Genomic DNA, 17,852 nt, shown 5'->3' with positions numbered 1-17,852 from the left:
AGCAGGCCCTCTCCGTGCTGTCCTTCCCAGTCTGACCCTGCATGTTCCTTCTGGAGCCCTGAAAGGCTCCTGTAGCACCTGGATGGAGAACCGCTGAGGTAAATGGGAGCAGCATTGTGATGGTTCCGAGCTGGGGTGCCTCAAATTTTAAAGAAGTTGTGGAGGGGTGCCAGAATCTAAAAAGGTTGAGAACCACTGATCTAGGCTTAGACATACAAACCAACACGGCTACCAAGGACACCCCTGATCTAGGCTTAGACCTACAGCATTTATGTTCTGTTTACTTTCAGTTCTAAGAAATTTGAAGTAGAGTATAATGAATATCTTCAGAGTAACTACTTGTTTATTAACCATCATCACCACCACCACCGTCACTTCCTTCACAAGGGATAAAACCAGAGATGTGGGGCAGAAAATTTTCCAGTGCTTTATTTTTTCCATGGGAAATTTTCTGTTTCTAAAAATTCATTGTTTTATAAAATTCATTAGTAACAATGAATCAGAAGTACAATTAGTGAAGAAGATGCAGTGTGATGATAAGTTGCCCTTGCCCATAGATTCATTGGTAAAACCATCCTTTAGGAAAAGAATGTGGTTCAAGTAGTTCTGAATCAGATTTGCCTCAGTCTGATTCAGAAATGGAACTAGTAATCAGTGCAAGTGATTCTACAGATAGTGACAGTGAAACTGGAGGTGCCACAATGACTTCAGTGGAAGAGAGTTAAACTCTGTTGAAGTAGATGAGTGGACAACCACAGCATATCATGCACAGTTCTTTGGGTGTGCTAAAGTTAGTGTGTCAACAGTTTTCAGTGCCTTTTTTTTCTTAAATTTAAACCAACAATGTAAGAGAAGTACATGCTATTGTGTACTGTCTTTACAATTTTAAAAGTATTTCAATAAAAATAATTTATTTCCAAATAAAGCTTTGAATGTGTTTGAATATAACATTTTAAGCCACATTAAGTGTGCCGTATTTAATTTTTTTCCTAATCATATATTTTGGTTCAAATACTTGTGGCTATTGGGACATAAAATTAACATGGGGATTCTTTTTTAGTTTCGTTTACTAAATATAAGTCAAATAAACATGCTAAATCGGATCACGCTCTATTTAGGGCATTGGAATTTTTTTTCCAATTCAAAATTTTCCAGAAAACCCACATCACTGGATAAAACTACCTTTTTCTTTTTAAAATTTATCTGAAGTAGTGGAGTGTTTGCATTAATGGTGAGTTAAAATCAGGAAAATTTGGGACATTTTAGACACCATCTTGAAATCTCATGCCATCCTGTAGTTAAGGGAAGGTAACCTTTTGTGGTTATGTTCTTGGACAAAACATGGTTCCTGCCAAATAATGATTGTATTTGGCAATTGGCTGTTTCCTCTTTTATCCATTCAGATTAATGAACAATTTTGTGTCAGTTTATATAATAACAGATGTTTGGAGTGATGTTGAACTGAATCATTCGCTCCTAATTTTGTTCTGAAAATGCATCGAGACCACACAGTAGTGTGCCACTGGTCAGTACAGAAAGAGTAGTTGATGACTATGATGCAGTCAACTTGTCTTTGTGTGTCTTTTATTCTTTCCTAAAAATAAAATATATGATAGATGGCAGGCAGCAGGTCTTGAGTTTGGGTATGGACATGCAGCTAGAATGGCTGACACTAGAAGACTTTCAAAAGCATCTTAATGGAGATGATGAGAATCATGCATCAACAGAACCAATTTCAAGTGGTAAGTAATTATTGTGAAGTGGGGAACTTCTTATTTGCTGTTTCAAGGTGACTGTTTCAACTGAACTAATTATCTCATTTTAGCTCTGCTGAGGGATGCTGTTAAAAATGGAGATTATGTTACAGTAAAGATGGCTCTTAATTCGAATGAAGAATATAATCTGGATCAAGAGGTAATATTTCTGTTTCTGTATTTGAAGGGCATTGTACAGATCCAGTATACTGATGAAAAGCTTTTGTAAAATTCCAAGTTAAACAGTTTGGTTTAACCTGGGTAAAAAGATCTGCTTAGAGTTAAATATAAAAATGCTTTTAAACGCTCCAGACTCATAAGTGGGCAGGTAGGTAAAGCAAAAATGGATTTTCAAGTGTTTTGATTTTAAAATCAATTGTATGCATACATTTGTTTGAAATAGTTGATGTATCTTTCTTCATTCACCTGTAAATGGAAAGTCAATTAATCTAATGGGTCTTGATTCTGTAACAGTTGTTCATAATGGAAACATTTTAACTTCTGTAGCAAACAGGGCTGAAGTGTTGGTGTACCTGTGATGGTCCAGGAAATGTATTTCTTGTGATATCTTTTATTGAAATGACTACATGGTTGAGAGAGCCATTGAACAAGCTTTTGAGCAAGTGATGAGGAAGCACATGTGATGCCCGAAAGCCTGTTCAACAACTCAACCAACTATACAGTTGGTCCAATAAAAGTTTGTCATAAATGGGAACGCACATGGCAAAACCATAGCTGCCTTGTCCCTGTTGGTGTATGTTTGGTTCTATTATTTGCTTTTTTTTTACGTTATCACTTCTTGGCTAGTAGAAAGCAGTTCAGGTTTACAAAAAACCAAAATTTCTTCTCTAAAGGGTATTTTTGCCACATCTAAAAGCAGCAAGATGACAGGTGGTGGGGCAGACATGGGGAGGAAAGCTGCAGAAGAAGAGAGGAAAGATTTAATATTGCTAATGCCATTTTGAAATATGTACACATATACACTTTTAATTTTGAACTTTATTTGGTGGGCACGCAGATGTCAGCAAGTGTTATGGGTGATCTTAACAGTAGATAATGAGAGAAGCAGTCATGAGTAACCATAAGCCAAACTAAAATTTATGGCAGACAGCAGAAAAATTTCTGGTAGACAGCATATTGATGAGATAAGGGGGATGGGGGACAGCGTGAAGGAATAGTCCCCTTGCAACGTTTGTTCCTCCCAGTAACGGAAACTAAAAATGAATGACGTAGACCAGTTATCTGCACAAGTTTCTTGATGTTTTCAGTGGGCTGAGTCCAAAAGCAGGTCTATGATTGTGGTAGTCATGAAGCCTGTTAAGCTGAGCGCAGTCTCTTCTCTGTACTTCAAGATTTAGAATAACCAAATAATATCCAACACTTTTTAAACCAGGATTTGTATCTTAAGTGCTAGGTTAGGGAATAACTATTCCCTCATACCTTGGGCTCGTATTTGCCCGTCTCTGTGCTGTTTACTACCACTCTTGTTTCTTCTCATTTCCTTGTTACTTATGTATTTTGTTGACTTTTCTCCCTCTCTCCTCCTTCCCTTTGTAGTTCTGATCTTCTTCACTTTTCCTCTACTCAAAGATACTAAGTGCTACTGGGGTGGGGGACTGTCAACTGGGGCCATGGAAGAACAGAAGAAAAATGTTGGGCTGACTTATCCTGCCAAAACATCTTGCAGCCCTATGCGAACTGCTCCTGTAGGAGGAAGGGAAGATATTTTTCCTGCAAATGTGATGGCAAATTTGCAGTTTCTGTGGTGTGATTAGTATCCTCAAGTTTGGTTCAGTACACGCTATGCCCTGTCTCCCTCCCTTAGAGTGAAGCCTTGGAGATTAGAACATTGATTTAATCTGTAATCGTGAATTTACTAAAGCAAGGTCCATGCTGAACGCTGAGGAATTTGCTGGTATGATATAAAGGCAAAGTGCTTCTAGATGCAGTTTATACCAGCAAATCTGTTCTGTTGATGGTACAGTGAGTGTGTCCATATTCTGCCTCAAGGAAAGTAAGCTATGCCAATAAAAGTTCAGTTTTGCTGATATAAATTGTCTGCCCTAGGTTTCTTGCTGGTTCACTGTGATCATTTGCCTGACAAATATAGAAGTAGTTAGCTGAAGTCAGGCAAAAGATAAGGCAGAGTGGCACCTTTTGTGAGCTCCTAGTTTTTCACTTGCTTTATTTTTTTGTAGTAAAAAAGAACAGTTCTTTTGTTGCAAGGAACTCGGAAAGACCACAACAGGTCAGAATGTTTTTAACACTATGAATTTCTACTTGAAATACCTTGTGAATCAAGTATTCACACCTAACAGTGCTAAGCTAATGTTGTGTGGCATGCTGTGGAACCCTTAAAAAGGACCTCAAGACATCCCAAAGTGCCTTGGGACCCTGGTTGAGAATCACTGCCTTAGACCAGCTGATTCAGAGAGGCATGAGATTTCATAGACAACATCCTGCATTGTCAGTTGCTGATGAAGTAGATTGTTGCCTATGAAAGCTCTTACGTCTGAACCAGCTAGTTTCTAAGGTGTTGCCCTGCCCTATCTTCTGACTGACTGGTATAGGCTACGTTGACAGTAAGATGTAATATAGATGGACTACAAGCCTGTTGGCACTACTCTTTTGGAGGTTATCTTGCTTAGAGTACAGTTGTCCCCAAATCCATTTACACCTGTTTCCCTTTTTATGTAAAGAAGATCATGATTGCATATCTGAATTGTACTGTTCAAGATTGTAGCAAGTGTCAGGGACAGTATAGTCTTGCCTGCCCTTGGATGATGCAAGCTTGTAAATGGGTCTAGGAGCAACCATGTTGTAAGGTAGCCTAGTTAGTTATATCTGTAGTGTTAGATTTCTTTTTTTTTTAATCATATGGAAGAAAATGGTTATAACTAAGGAGTATGTAACTTGTTGCAGGATTCAAGTGGAATGACTTTAGTGATGCTGGCTGCTGCAGGAGGGCATGATGACCTCCTCCGGCTCCTTATTAGGAAAGGAGCCAAAGTTAACAGCAGACAGAAAAATGGAACAACTGCATTGATACATGCTGCTGAAAAGGTTGGTTTCCTTTAATGACTTGTATATTCATCTGGCCATTTTACTTTAGATTTCATATTGCTAAATACAGCAGTTGGGGTCATAAAAAGATCTGAAGTATTCCCTTCCAAATTTGCATCTGTGCCAGCCACACAGTTTGGTTGGTGCTTATCTTTTGTCAACTGCATAAGTGGTATCAGTTGAAGACAATCTGCAATTTAGATGGCTTTATAGTGTATGAAAAATAAATGTTAAACCGATACAAAGACTTATTGTCAAAACTATCACTGACCCTTTTGACAGAAGCTCACGCAAACTTATTTTGTTTGAGAAGTAAACAGGCTCATTTGCTTTGTTCCATATTAAAAACCTCAAATTTGTACCATTTTAACTTCTGTTATGTATTAGTCTTTCATTTGAAGTTAAGATAACATATTTCTATGCATAAAAGTCCAGAACTGATTAATTGGAGATTCAGGGGTGTGGGGAGTAGGGTTCAGGGTATTCACCTTCAAGGTGTTAACTACTTTTTGTGATGCTTTATGTTGGTATCTTTTCGCCTTGCACCATAAAATATCAAGAAAGCACATACCTTGTTTTATATTTTATTTAATTTGAGAATATCTTAAATTTAACTGTCCTTTGTGTTTTTCTAAGAACTTCTTAACTACAGTGGCCATTCTTTTGGAGGCTGGGGCTTATGTGAACATCCAGCAGAGCAATGGAGAAACTGCTTTAATGAAGGTAAATGCAGTTTTGTCTTAACACAGTTTGGTATCTAGCATCTAGTGTACACTAAAAACATAGGAACATGTAGCTATTTCTGTGGCTTTTTCAGAAACCATTTTTTAAGTATTAAATGTTGAGCAAAGATCTACTCTGTGTGCAGGCCTCAGACCACTGTTATTTAGTGCAGTTAACTTCCCCCAAGTGCAGTTATAACTTCCTGAGGGGTGTAGTAGGTTTTGGCTGCAGCCAAAGCTGGGGATTATGGCTAGGGTGTGCCAGTGCTCCTGGCACTGGCAGGAGCTTTAGAGCTGAAGGTTCTTGGTTAGTAGATTTTGCCCCTCTGCTCAGGGTCAGATCAATTTGCTTTATTTGGGGTCGGGAAGGAATTTTACACCATGGTCAAATTGGTGCAGACAAGTTGGAGTTTTGCTTTACTTTGTAGCATGGGACGTGTCCCTCAACCTGGGATCCCTTGAGCCTATATTCACAGCCTTTTACAGAAGCAGGGCACTGGCTGCTGTGGTCTCCCTTTGGAATCCCTGTGGAACCCTGAAAGAACCACTGCCATTCAATGCTGATCTTTCAGTTGGTTCTTAATTCACTGACCATGCCCTTTTTAATCAGAAGATGTAGTGCTTAAACACCATACAGAAGTCTCTTAGATTTGTACTTACTTTTTAGCAATCAAAAATGAAATCAGTCCTGCTTTTCTTACTTTTGTTATTTTAGCCCGATTATTCTCTAGTACCCCAAAGTGTGATACCTTATTTACTCAGTTCCAGGATGAGGGTTTTTTCCCTATTCATCATGGGGAAAACAAAACCTTGTCTTTAGAATCAATTACAATATGTTCCAGCTGGAAGCTACGGGGGGAGTTGTGCAGGGAGCCTGGAGGAAGGGGGGGAAGGCCAGGGGGCAGGCTTCCGTTCTCTATGCCGCTTGTCTGTCCCCCATCTCTGCATCTTCCCCGTGGTTTTTTTTTTATCTGCTGCAGCAGCGAGGGGAAAAATGTAAGACAACCTTCCAATAATTAGATTCTGGACATAGAAAAATAATTTTTAAATCATAATATTTCCATATCTAGAATGTAATTACTAGGAGGTTATCTTAAATTCAAAGTAGTCTTGGATTCAGGTAAACACAAATAGCTTCTGAGTCAGTGGCTTCTGCAGCATAAATCTCTGCTGGGGAAGGCTTCAGCCAGAAGTCTGGGAGCCCTACAAGCTTATTGCTGCCCATGTGCAGCATATGCAAGATTATTTTCTTGCCTTCCCTTAGCCACCCCCTTCCCAGCAGAAGCCTGAGCTATAGAAGCTATTACCATATTTCATCATTTAAAACTTGCACCCTAATTTCCAGCAGACGATTTTTGGAAAACAGGTGCAAACTGTGTGTGGAAAAAATACAGTAGTTTTGTTTTTAAAAAATCTTAATTCTCTCCTGTCAGTGATGGAAAATCAGAAAATGTTTAAAATATAAGAAAATTATTATTAAAGATGGCAAGTCACATTGTGACTTTTTTAAATGGTGGATCCAGTATAGTCTTTTTAAGTAGGCTCGTGGTTTTGCTGCTTTCTTTTTTTTTCTTATTCTTCTGTGCACCATACTCAGTCTGAGCAGCAGGTATCTGTTTTTTTGGTGTTATCTTCAGTGTTCATAACCTGAATTTCCTTTAACAAATGAACAAACCCAAAGCTTGATTTTTTTTTTTTCCCTGTTTAGTGCATCTGAGTGAGGGAAGCACTTCTGTGAGAGCATTAAGTACTAGTTAAAGAATTACTAGCATTTTAGTAACTCGTGCTGTAGTCTCTCCCATCCCTGCTACTGGCCTGATGAGGTTCCCTCCCACCTAGGAATATGAGAATTCTTTGGCTTTTACTACAGTTGCTTCCTTTGCAGATGCATATGAGTTGTTGCACTGCTGCTTAAGCCCTCTTTCCGCCTGTGCTGCCAATCAGATAGTGCTCTCCCTGAAGGTTTCTTTAGTTTAAATAGGAGTTTAAGTCTTTTTGTCCCTCTTCCTTGGGTGTTAAAGCAGTTCTTATAAGCGGAGGTTATGTTCTGGATTGGCATAAGGCCAACAGTTTCTTTAATTCCTTAATACTCAAGTCTTCCCAGACCTTAACTGCTCCTGAAACCCTGACTTTGAGCTTCGAACCACAAATAACCTTGTTCTTCAGGCATAATGCAAAACTATGTGCTTTCTCTAATAGATTGTATAATATGGTTTACTCCAGTTATTTAGTTAATTGGCAGGCAAACTCTTGCCTTTTGTCAAGCTACAGGCACGTGTTCTCCCTGGTTCATGTATTAAGTGGGACCTAGGCACCTGTCTGTGTATAAATAGCATTCTCTTACAGATGTTCTTTGCTGAAGAGCATGGAGGGAAACTCAAATGAAAAGTCAGTTCTAAAAGAAATGCCTCATTAATTTCTGAGAGGAACTTTGAGTTTGCAGTGCCTTGCTGTTCTTCCCTAGGATTCTTCTCGTTGTCCAGAAAATAACATGCACTCAGGTAACATAGTGACTTCCTGATAGGAACAAATACCTGCCTGGGACAAAGGTGGAAACCTTATCACTTGTTTACTGTTTACTAGAAGTCCTACTTTAAATCCAAAGCAAAACATCAGTTTATTAACCCTGTGCACAGCAGATGCTTAGAAATTATACCACAATTTCTTTTTTCAGTAGGTTCAAGTGTCTAATAACAAGGCTATAAGAAAAAGGAGAGGTCCCATTATGCAGTAGAACACAGTTCACTTTAGAAGGGTGCCCTGATTGGGTCTGTTAACATCCTAATGGAAATGAAGTGCTCTTCTTTGGAGTTAGTTGTCAGGTTTTTTGAGTTACAAGATTTCTGAAATTCAAGGCTTCATTGGCTTTTAAAATGTAAATATTTGTTGCAGGCAAATGCATAAATGCAGGCAGAGTATTGAATCGCATAGCTTCATCCTGAATTGAAATTATATAATTAAGGTTTTAGTAATGTTTGACAGTCCTCATGTTGGTGTGTTTTGGTTGCTTTCATAAGTGCGTTTTTTTTCCTTTGTGTATAGGCTTGCAAGAGAGGAAACTCTGACATTGTACGACTAATGATTGAAAGTGGAGCAGACTGCAACATTTTATCAAAGCATCAGAACAGTGCACTTCATTTTGCTAAACAGTGCAATAATGTACTAGTGTATGACCAGCTCAAGAGTCACTTAGAAACGTAAGTTGTCTTTTTGACATTTGTGTATGTTGTTCTGTAGTGTTGAAAGCATTGTGTGTGTCATGATTGTGACTGAAGTACCATATTTTCTTGCACTCATACACATCTTTCCCCCAAAATTCACATGCTGGACATCTGGGTGTACATTATAAGCCAGGAAATACAGTAATAGCCATTTTGGCCTCTGCTGGTGAAGAGGGGAGCTGGGAACAGAAGCAAAGCTGCATGTGTTACACAAAGGGCAGTGCTTTACATAGATTCATAGATTGTTAAGGCTGAAAGGGATGTCGCAAGATCATCAGGTCCAGCCCCCCTGCACTAAGCAGGAAAGACAACTGGGGTCAGGTGACCCCAGCAAGGTGACCATCCAGTCTCCTCTTAAAGATTTCCAGGGTAGGTGATTGCACCACCTTTGGAGGGAGATTATTCCACAGTCTGGACACCATAACTGTGAAGAAGTTTTTCCTAGTGTTAAGCCTGAAACAGTCTTCCAGGAGTTTGTGGCCATTACTCCTGGTTTTCCCCAAGGGTGCTCTGGTGAACAGTTGTTCACCTACCCCTTGATGTACTCCCCTGATGTAGTGGTAAGCTGCTACCAGGTCCTCTCTCAGCCTTCTCTTTTTTAGGTTAAAGAGTCCCATGTCCCTCGGCCTTTCCGTGTATGGCTTACTGTGCAAGTCTCTGATCATATGTGTGGCTCTTCTCTGGACTCTCTCAAGCTTTCCCACATCTTTGTTGAAGTGCAGCGCCCAGAACTGGACGCAGTACTCCAGCTGCAGTCTCACCAATGCCAAGTAAAGTGCAAGAATCACTTTCTTGGTTTTGCTTGAGATATATCAGTTGATGCATGCGCCTAGTGTTCCTCATTCTCAGTTTTTATTTAAAAAAATTAATAAATGCAGGAATTTTGGGAGGGTTTATCTTTGAAACATAAAAAATGGGGTGAAATCAGCATAAAAGGAAGAGAAGGAAAAAGATTGGTTTAAATCGGGGATGGGGGGGCGGGAGTCGATGCTGAGGGAGGGAGGCTGGGACTAGGGAAGGGGCAGGGGTGCGGTGCAACCCGTCGGCTGCTTCTGGGGCTACAGCAGGGAGCAAAGTGGGGGGAGCTGTCAGTGGGCACAGGACGAGGGGGTTGCGGCTCTTGCTGCTACGGGTGCCTTGGGTAATGGGCACAGTGACACTTAGTTTACTGGCACCACCCATTTTTCAGTTCAAATCCCTATTAACTGGCACGAGTGGGGAATGGGCGATTCCCTACTCATGCCAGTTAACAGGGATTTGAACTGAAAAACAGTTGTAAATCAGTAAAAATCGAATTACTTAAGAAAAAAAAATCAGGGAATTTCTCAGTGAAAATTGGTAAAAACTGAGAATGCGGAACACTATGCATGCCAGAGTATTGATTGCCCTTCTGGCTAAAGCATTGCACTGATGGCTCATGTTCATACTATAGTATATTATTACCCCTAGGTCCCTTTCAGTCGTGATGCTAGTCAGTATAGTGCCACTTTGGCACAGGCTCGTGCTGCAGAAGCCACTAATCAAGTATATGTTGCTACTTACCTGTGTTATCTGTATTATCAAGGAAAGACTTTTTCTTCATTCCGCCCCCCTCCCCCTTTTGAAAACAAGGTACACATCTTATTCTGGGACGTGTTGTATGCAAGAACCATGGTAACTAAGAAGAAAATTAGGTGCCAAAAAGACAGTCTTCCCAGGGGCAGCAAACTGATGGCTAAACGAGATCAAAGTCAGGTGGGCTTGAGGTACAAGCCAGCTGTCAGTGACCCACTGCTCAGATGTGCAGGAGGAAAAGTCAGCAGACAAGTGGTGTGGGCTAGTGTGCCTTTTTTGGCTTATGAAAATGTGTCTCAAGTGTTCCAGGGGCATTAAAGCAGCCACAATGTGCTAAACTCTGCAAACACATTAAGGGTAGTACTTGCCTACTAAAGCTCTCTGTGTAAGAAGAGCCTCCTCCTACAAAGGGTAAAAGAGTATTAAAATGTACCCGGGGGGATGGGGGTGTGCACATGCAAGCTTAAGTAGCAGAGGACTACCTTTCTGCCAGTTTTCATTAAGGCCAAAGACAGTGCGAGGAAAAAACACCCAAACAAGCACTTTAGTGGAAGAGGCGTCGCTTCAGTTTGACCCAGTTTGCCCAACATCTGTATAGATCACACGCTTCAGCGGGGCTTTTTGGTGCTTTTATCTAATAGGTGATTTAATCAGCTATTAGATAAAAGCACCAAAAAGCCCCGCTGAAGCACGCAATCTATACAGACGTTGGGCAAGGTAGGTCAGACTAATGTGATGCCTCTTCTGGGCATGCGCTGTACTTAGCACAGGGATACTCCAAGCTGAACGTAAGGTGCTGGCTTTGTTTGTTCTTTTCCATGTCTGTAAACTGCTTAAGTGGCTAATACCCAGTACCGACCACGTAGAGTAGTAGAAGCAATTAAATGTTAGACCACTATCATCAAACAAACTGGTTCCTTCCAAATGCTCAAAACCCTTTACATCCAGAGCTGTTTTTCTTCTAGACTCACAATCAAACTAGGTTAAATGCTGGAGATTAACTTCAGTTACCACAGAGGGGAGAAGGTGGTCACTGAGTAGGACCTCAGACAAACCTATAAGGCTGAAAAGCAGGAGCTCATGGATTCTTACTCAAATTCTAATGTTGGCTAAGCCATTTAATACTCACTTGTCACAAAAAAAAATGGCTGTTTAGCTGCCTACTTGTAAAAGTCTAAAATTCCAATTACTGATGGATATTGTCTTTCCCTTTGAAGGCTTAGTTTCTGGCTGCTGGCAGAAAGCAACTAGAGTCCCTCACATCCATTGCACATTCTGTCTTTCAGTTCTGGGCTGTTTGGGGAGTTCCCTGTGCAGCCTAGAGCTGACTGGGACCTGTCCCAGAACAAGACAGTTCCTGGCCAGCCCTGGGTTGTGTGGGGAAGCAGAGAGCTCCCAAACCCCATCACTGCTCGGCTCCCAGCTCCTGTGGGGAGCTGGAAGCTGAGCAGTGCTGGGATGGGGGTGGGGACAGAGAGCCACCCCATCCAGGTGCTGCTTGTCTTCCAGCAGTGGGGGGAGCTGGGAGTTGGATAGTGCCAGGACCAGGAGAGTTCCCCGTCCCCTGTGGCCCCCCTAGTGTAGGGGCTGACTGGGAGTAAATTTGCTGACAGCCAGCATCTATGTATGTATTACTGCTCAGTATCTACCATGTATTTAGTTTAGTATCTGTATTTATAGATAGTAACTAACTGCCTGATAGACTAATTTACTGCACAGTAAATGTGCACGTGTAGATGGTGATGCTTTACTGCACAGTAGATTAGCCTACTGCACAGTAAAGTAAGGCATCTTGTGTAGACACCTCTTTATGCTTAAAGGTTGACATACGTTGTATTTAGAAGCCTTTTGTGCTTTATTTCCTATGGCCACTGTGTGTGGCACTCTTTGCTTGATGATAGTATTCCTGTTTAGGAGGAAATACAGTCCTAGCCCAATTAGTATAAACATCACTTGTTTTCTTGCAGACTCTCAAGAGTGGCAGAGGATACAATCAGAGATTACTTTGAAGCACGGCTTGCCTTGCTGGAGCCTGTCTTTCCTATTGCATGTCATCGTCTCTGTGAAGGACCAGACTTTTCTACAGATTTCAGTTATAAACCACCACAAAATGTGCCAGAAGGTGAATTTCATAACCTGCTTCTGCTCTATAGTGATGCAGTGTCAGTATTTTACCAACACCCCCCCCAAATTAAAATAATGAACATATAATTCAACATAAAATGTAGAAGCACGTAATTTCAGTGTTTTTTAAAAAAAGCAGATGCATCACAGTTGAATGAGGTTCTGTCTTGGGGATGGTGTTTCTAGGCATTAGACCATCTTTGCAGATGTCAGGTGTGCAACTGTTTGTAAATAGTAGATCTCTTTATTTCTGTTTCATATGATTGTCTTCCCCTTTTAGGATCTGGAATTCTTCTGTTTATTTTCCATTCAAACTTCTTTGGGAAAGAGGTCATCGCTCGACTCTGTGGACCATGCAGTGTACAAGCTGTAGTTTTAAATGATAAATTCCAGCTTCCTGTATTTTTGGTAAAACTTATTCATTTTAGTCAGATGTAAAGTGATGATTTGGAAAAAAACAAAATTTCCCAAGTTTGATCTTTGTAAATTCAAGAAATTCGATTTGTGCTTACAGGTCTGGCATTTGTATGTCCTAAGCTTTTTCACATAGTAACCAACATTTTGTTTTGCATAAGGAGGCCTGAACAATCTAGATATTTTGCAGTAGAAATGGCTGTTAAAATATTCCTATCAAAGGCCATTATTGAATGGCCATCACCTGAGTGTGCCTTCATTTAGTGAAGTCTGGCACATCAGAAGGGATGCTTTATTGATGACCTGAGTGGGGGATGGTAAACTCTGAATTTGAGAGCTTCGTTGATAACTCAAGCTCTTGAGACCCTCTCCTACAAATCAGCAAACTCAAATTTAAATTTAAGTACCTAGCATATTTAAGTAGACTAGGGGGTGGCCAGCCTGTGGCATGGATGCAGGTGGTGCAGACAGCCTGTGTGTGGCACATGGCATCTGGGGGAAGCGACAGGCATCACAGTGGCAGATACAGCAGAGAGCAGAAAGCAGAGCGGCAGCTTGGTCAGGGAGCACAGGGCAGAGAACAGAAAGCTGAGCAGCAGTTTGGGTAGGGAGAGGGATTGGAGTGGTACTTAGGGAGAGCGCAGGGCTAAAGTAAAGCATCCTGACATTTGTAATAATTAAATCTGTATTTCTAGATTACCTTTAATTACATGCTTCAGTATGATCAGCTCTTCAGACTAGCATGCTTTCAACCAAGGGCTTGATTTTGTGTCTTGGAAAAATCTTTCCAAAAGACCTTTGCAAAAAAGACTTGTAGCTACAAGTGAGAGATTCTTAATTCCAATCTTTCAGTGCTTGTCTTGCAACTTTGGGATAAATGCAGATGCATCTTCCACACACCAGCGCTAACTTTTTCATGTTTTTTTTTCCTTTCAGGACAGTCACTTTATTTATTCCTTTGGCCCTGTTACAGGCCTTAATAAGCTTTTTATACGGTTAACAGAAGCTCCAACTGCCAAGGTGAGAGATCTTTGCTGCTTATATGATACTGATGTACTAAGAGCAGGTGTTGAAATTATTTAGAATCGCCACTCTAATAAACTTTCCTCTAGGAACTGAAGTATTTTGAATCATAGGCCTTGCCTATAAATGTAAAGCTACTTAAAGTAGTTTTCCCCTTCAGTCCAGCTGCCATCCCTTATGCAATAGTCCCAGTCTTGTCCTGTTCACCAAGAGCCTGCACTGAAGTCCTGTCACATAAGTAAGCAGTTTGTTCACTCTCAGTGGAAATATTTTCTATAGTAGTGGGCTTAATTCACATCAGAGCAAAGTGACTGTATTATAGCAGGATATTTTCCTCCTCTGTTAGTGAACTGATAAGGATAACCAGCAGATGTGCTGAGTAATATCAGCTGTCCATTGCATGGAACCACCATCAAAAACCAGCTGTTTTTTCTTACTTTCGTGCAACTGAATCAGCGTAAGGAAGAATTTAGAAGCATTCACTGAAGGCCTGCACCAAAGGCTACGTATCATAAAAGTTCAGGTACCCTGCTCTGTGCTGCCAGGAGACTGCAGCACTCATAAGAGCAATCACAAAAGCAGTGATCGGTTGTTCCTATGCTAGTAACAGCTTCCTCCCAGAGATGTTTTTCACCTATGAACCAAGTGCTGCCTAATGCATTTAAAAGGAAATCTACTTTTGAAACCAGTTTAGAAATTGTTTAAATATAATCTGTACATGCAGCAAAGTTCTTGGGGAAAATGCTTACTATTACTTTTGCTGAATCATGGTTTTCAAACTGTTCTTGTTAGAAAATGGGGCCAATAAAATCTTGTTTCACCAAATGCTAGATTATAAGCCCCATGCTCTTCATACTAACAAGATTCCTAAACTTCCCCTTTAGATGAAATATATGTGGACACTCATCTGAAGCTTTGTTTCTCCTTTTACAGGTAAAGTTGCTAATAGGAGCCTACAGAGTGCAGTTGCAGTGACTTCATGGAAGTTACAAGGTGGTTGCTATGACTTCTTTTTATTTTGTTTGGATGTACTTCTGGTTCCTCCCTCCATTTTGACTGACAAAGCAGTTTGGAACTTTTAGCACCTCCATCATTCAGACCATGTTCCCACCTTAATGTTGTTCGTTGAGCAGTCTCCTGTTGGGAGATGCATGTTGGGTAGCCAGTGAATGTGCTCCACAGGTGGGACAGGGCTGTCAGGTTCATTCTGTGCAGACACGGATGTAAGTATTTGTGCCATTGGCTGTAATTCCATTTTTCTTTGTGGAGTCCAGACTGGATATCTCTGCTTTCCACAATGTGGAATGGTGCATTTAAGAAGTATTTAAGAAAACTAGATAAAATGTGTCTCTCTTTTTTTCTTTTTTTTTTTTTAATAGCAAAGATCTTTTTCACTTGTAAACTAAAATTTTCTACTTGTTCAAACTAATGTTTCTACAGGAAATGCAGATCTGTTACATTCTTAGAGCAGTGGGCAGAGTTATGCTTTACAGTTACTGCATTAAAGACTTCACTTTCGAATTGCCAAGAGTTGCACTCCTGGTCATGGAATGGGATCTCTCAGGAGCAGAATCTTTGCATCAGGAATAAGAGAGCGGTTATGTTTAAACATTGGTTACTGTAGATCATGGCTAAGTCTTTTGGCAAGTATAAATAAAGAATTTCTGAGTAAGCCTAAGGCATAATGGATGCTTAAGTCACAAGTTGTCTAGTTTAGATCAGATTTTAAAAGCTACTTTTGTACTGGAGGAAGAACTGATGGTTTGACAGAAACTTTAAACTTTCAGGTCTCTCATTTTTTGTGATGTACAAGAAAAATACCTAGCTGGAAAACAAACTAGAAACATTATATCCATGCACAGTATGTAGGTAAAGCCTCCTGTAGACATAAGGATGTAAAGGGTTTCAAGCATTTCCCAGCCTTTCAGGTGGGATTTCATGTATTGACCTCTAATTTGAACATTCAGTTCCTTAGTGCAAAGAGCTGTTATCTGTTATTGAAATGACCCATTCTGTCAGATGACAGCAGTCTTGTAACGGTTCTGTGCTATTAAATGCAAATGTAAAACTTCTGCATGAAACAGAACAATATTTTTGTTTATAAATTAAAATCAGTTTGAAAGGTAAAAAGAAATCCAGATTGTGCCTTTGCTGTTCTGGTTGCTCTGTGTAACTTACATGCCGCGATGTGCCTATATTGTTACCAAAACTATTGTGGATAAGTGCTTATTGTACTAGAGTGATCACCATTAAAATGGTGCAAATGTATTATGTATCCTTTAAGAACTGTGATTTTTAAGTTGTAGTTTCACAAAAGTTCATTGGTCTTCAGAATACAAAGCAGGAGGTTTTAGATGCCAAATTACAGTAACTGAACATACTTTCAGTCTCTCAAAATGTCTCGTGAAGCAAAATAAAACTAGAACAGCAACACAGCCCCCTTACATACCTGCATTTTTACTTTGGGTTGAAGTACCTGTCTCTTCCTCTTCTTTTTATTTAAACGCTATTGTGTTGGAAATGTTAAGTTTACCCTAAGATCTGTTAAAGTTTGGGTGCTTTCAATAAGCATGTCAAATACATCATTTCATAATCTGTCAACCTAATGTTTGAGCTGCAAAAGCAAACATCAGTTGAGGATAGAGTACTCTGGAGATCTTGCACAATTGCACTTGTACCCAGTCACTGTTGTTAAACTCATCTTCAGCCTTTTATAAAATAACCTTGAGTTTCAGGCAAAACTTGCACTGGTTTGTGGCCATGGCAAACAGGAGGAGGATCTGTTCTCAAATCATTGCCCAGGGCCCAGGCTCCAGCATGAGGCTTGGCTGAGCCATCTCTTTCAGATACTTGCACAGTTCCAAAGATTGGCCTGGCACTTGGGTGACTCACTTTGGGTGGAGAAGCCTTTAGGATGTAGGGTTGAGTCGCAGGACCTGTCTGAGGACTGGGAGAAAAGCTCTGTGAGCACAATGTAAAGAGAGACTGCAGTAATAATAAATATGGCCCCATTTGGAAACTGTTATACAGTGCAAGCTGCACAAAAAACACTTCCCCTCTCATTTCTTGCTGCTTCCTAAGCAGTCACGGGTTTGTTGGAAAAGCGTGTTGAGTAATAAAAGTGAATACATGGTGCTTTTGTCAGTGTTGTCCTTCTCTCCCATCTTGAGAATTCACTGCCCCCTAACATCAGAATCCCAGTTGCATTAACAGACCAGTAGGCTAGTGGTTTCCAGCTGCCCTAGTTCCTGCTGTGCTTTGTTTTGTCTTCTAGAAGTACAGAGCCTACTCTGGCTCCTCCTTCAGCATGTTTACCTCCTAATGCTTCTGTGGTTGAAAGGAAGAAGAAAATCAAGAGGCAGAGAGTGCTGAGACAGAAAAAGCCCAGTAAGCAGCTATGTTCAATTTACATTGCATCTGCCACAGTCATCTTGAAACCTCCAGATCTACGTGCTGCCTCAACAAAATATCAATAGTTGGGCCCTGGCTGCTTTTCTTGCTAGAAATTAGTTTAAGTAGGTAGACCCCTTGTTGACTGCCCAGCCCTGGCACAGGCCCAGCTCTCACTTGGTGCTTTGTGCTGTCACTGGGGAACAATGAGTTGCATCTTGCTTCCACATTTTCTTTCATCACAACTGTCAATTAGTTCCAAATTCAGTTAATTATCAATATGAATATGAATATGGAAGGGGAGCCTACCCTCTCCCAACAGTCTGCTGTGGTGGCTCTTGGAGTTCCTATAATGGACTTCTGCTTTTGAGCAAGAATTTCCAGGGATCGGTTGTACTCTAGGGTTGCCAGGGAGGGACACTGCCTTTGCCTTGTCATGCTTTGTGCTCTTGTTTCTCTCCCAGCAGTTGCCAAAGGCTTGAATTTGCTTGGTGCTATTACAAAACTGTGAAAGCTTTCTCTTACCTCTTGATGCATGTTGCTACATTTGCCTGGGGCTGGAAGAAAATGAGCCATTCTACAACTTG

General features: G+C 40.6%; 1 protein-coding gene across 1 annotated transcript in view; it reads left to right on the top strand.

Annotated features, from left to right (window-relative positions):
* MPHOSPH8 (M-phase phosphoprotein 8) overlaps positions 1–17,010 on the top strand; it is a 34,802-nt gene extending 17,792 nt beyond the window's left edge. Inside the window, exons 6-14 of the mRNA XM_006274083.4 lie at positions 1,617–1,742; positions 1,826–1,914; positions 4,677–4,817; positions 5,454–5,540; positions 8,582–8,736; positions 12,282–12,436; positions 12,719–12,846; positions 13,789–13,872; positions 14,809–17,010. Of these exons, the coding sequence (XP_006274145.1) occupies positions 1,617–1,742; positions 1,826–1,914; positions 4,677–4,817; positions 5,454–5,540; positions 8,582–8,736; positions 12,282–12,436; positions 12,719–12,846; positions 13,789–13,872; positions 14,809–14,850 (1,007 nt within the window). The 3' untranslated portion in view covers positions 14,851–17,010. The remainder of the gene's footprint in view (positions 1–1,616; positions 1,743–1,825; positions 1,915–4,676; positions 4,818–5,453; positions 5,541–8,581; positions 8,737–12,281; positions 12,437–12,718; positions 12,847–13,788; positions 13,873–14,808) is intronic.
* The last annotated feature ends 842 nt before the right edge of the window (positions 17,011–17,852 follow it).

Source organism: Alligator mississippiensis, chromosome 1 (genome assembly GCF_030867095.1).
Source record: "Alligator mississippiensis isolate rAllMis1 chromosome 1, rAllMis1, whole genome shotgun sequence".
Taxonomy (NCBI): Eukaryota; Metazoa; Chordata; order Crocodylia; family Alligatoridae; genus Alligator; species Alligator mississippiensis.
The sequence above is the reverse complement of the archived record's forward strand: the minus strand, read 5'-3'. Positions and strand labels throughout refer to the sequence as shown.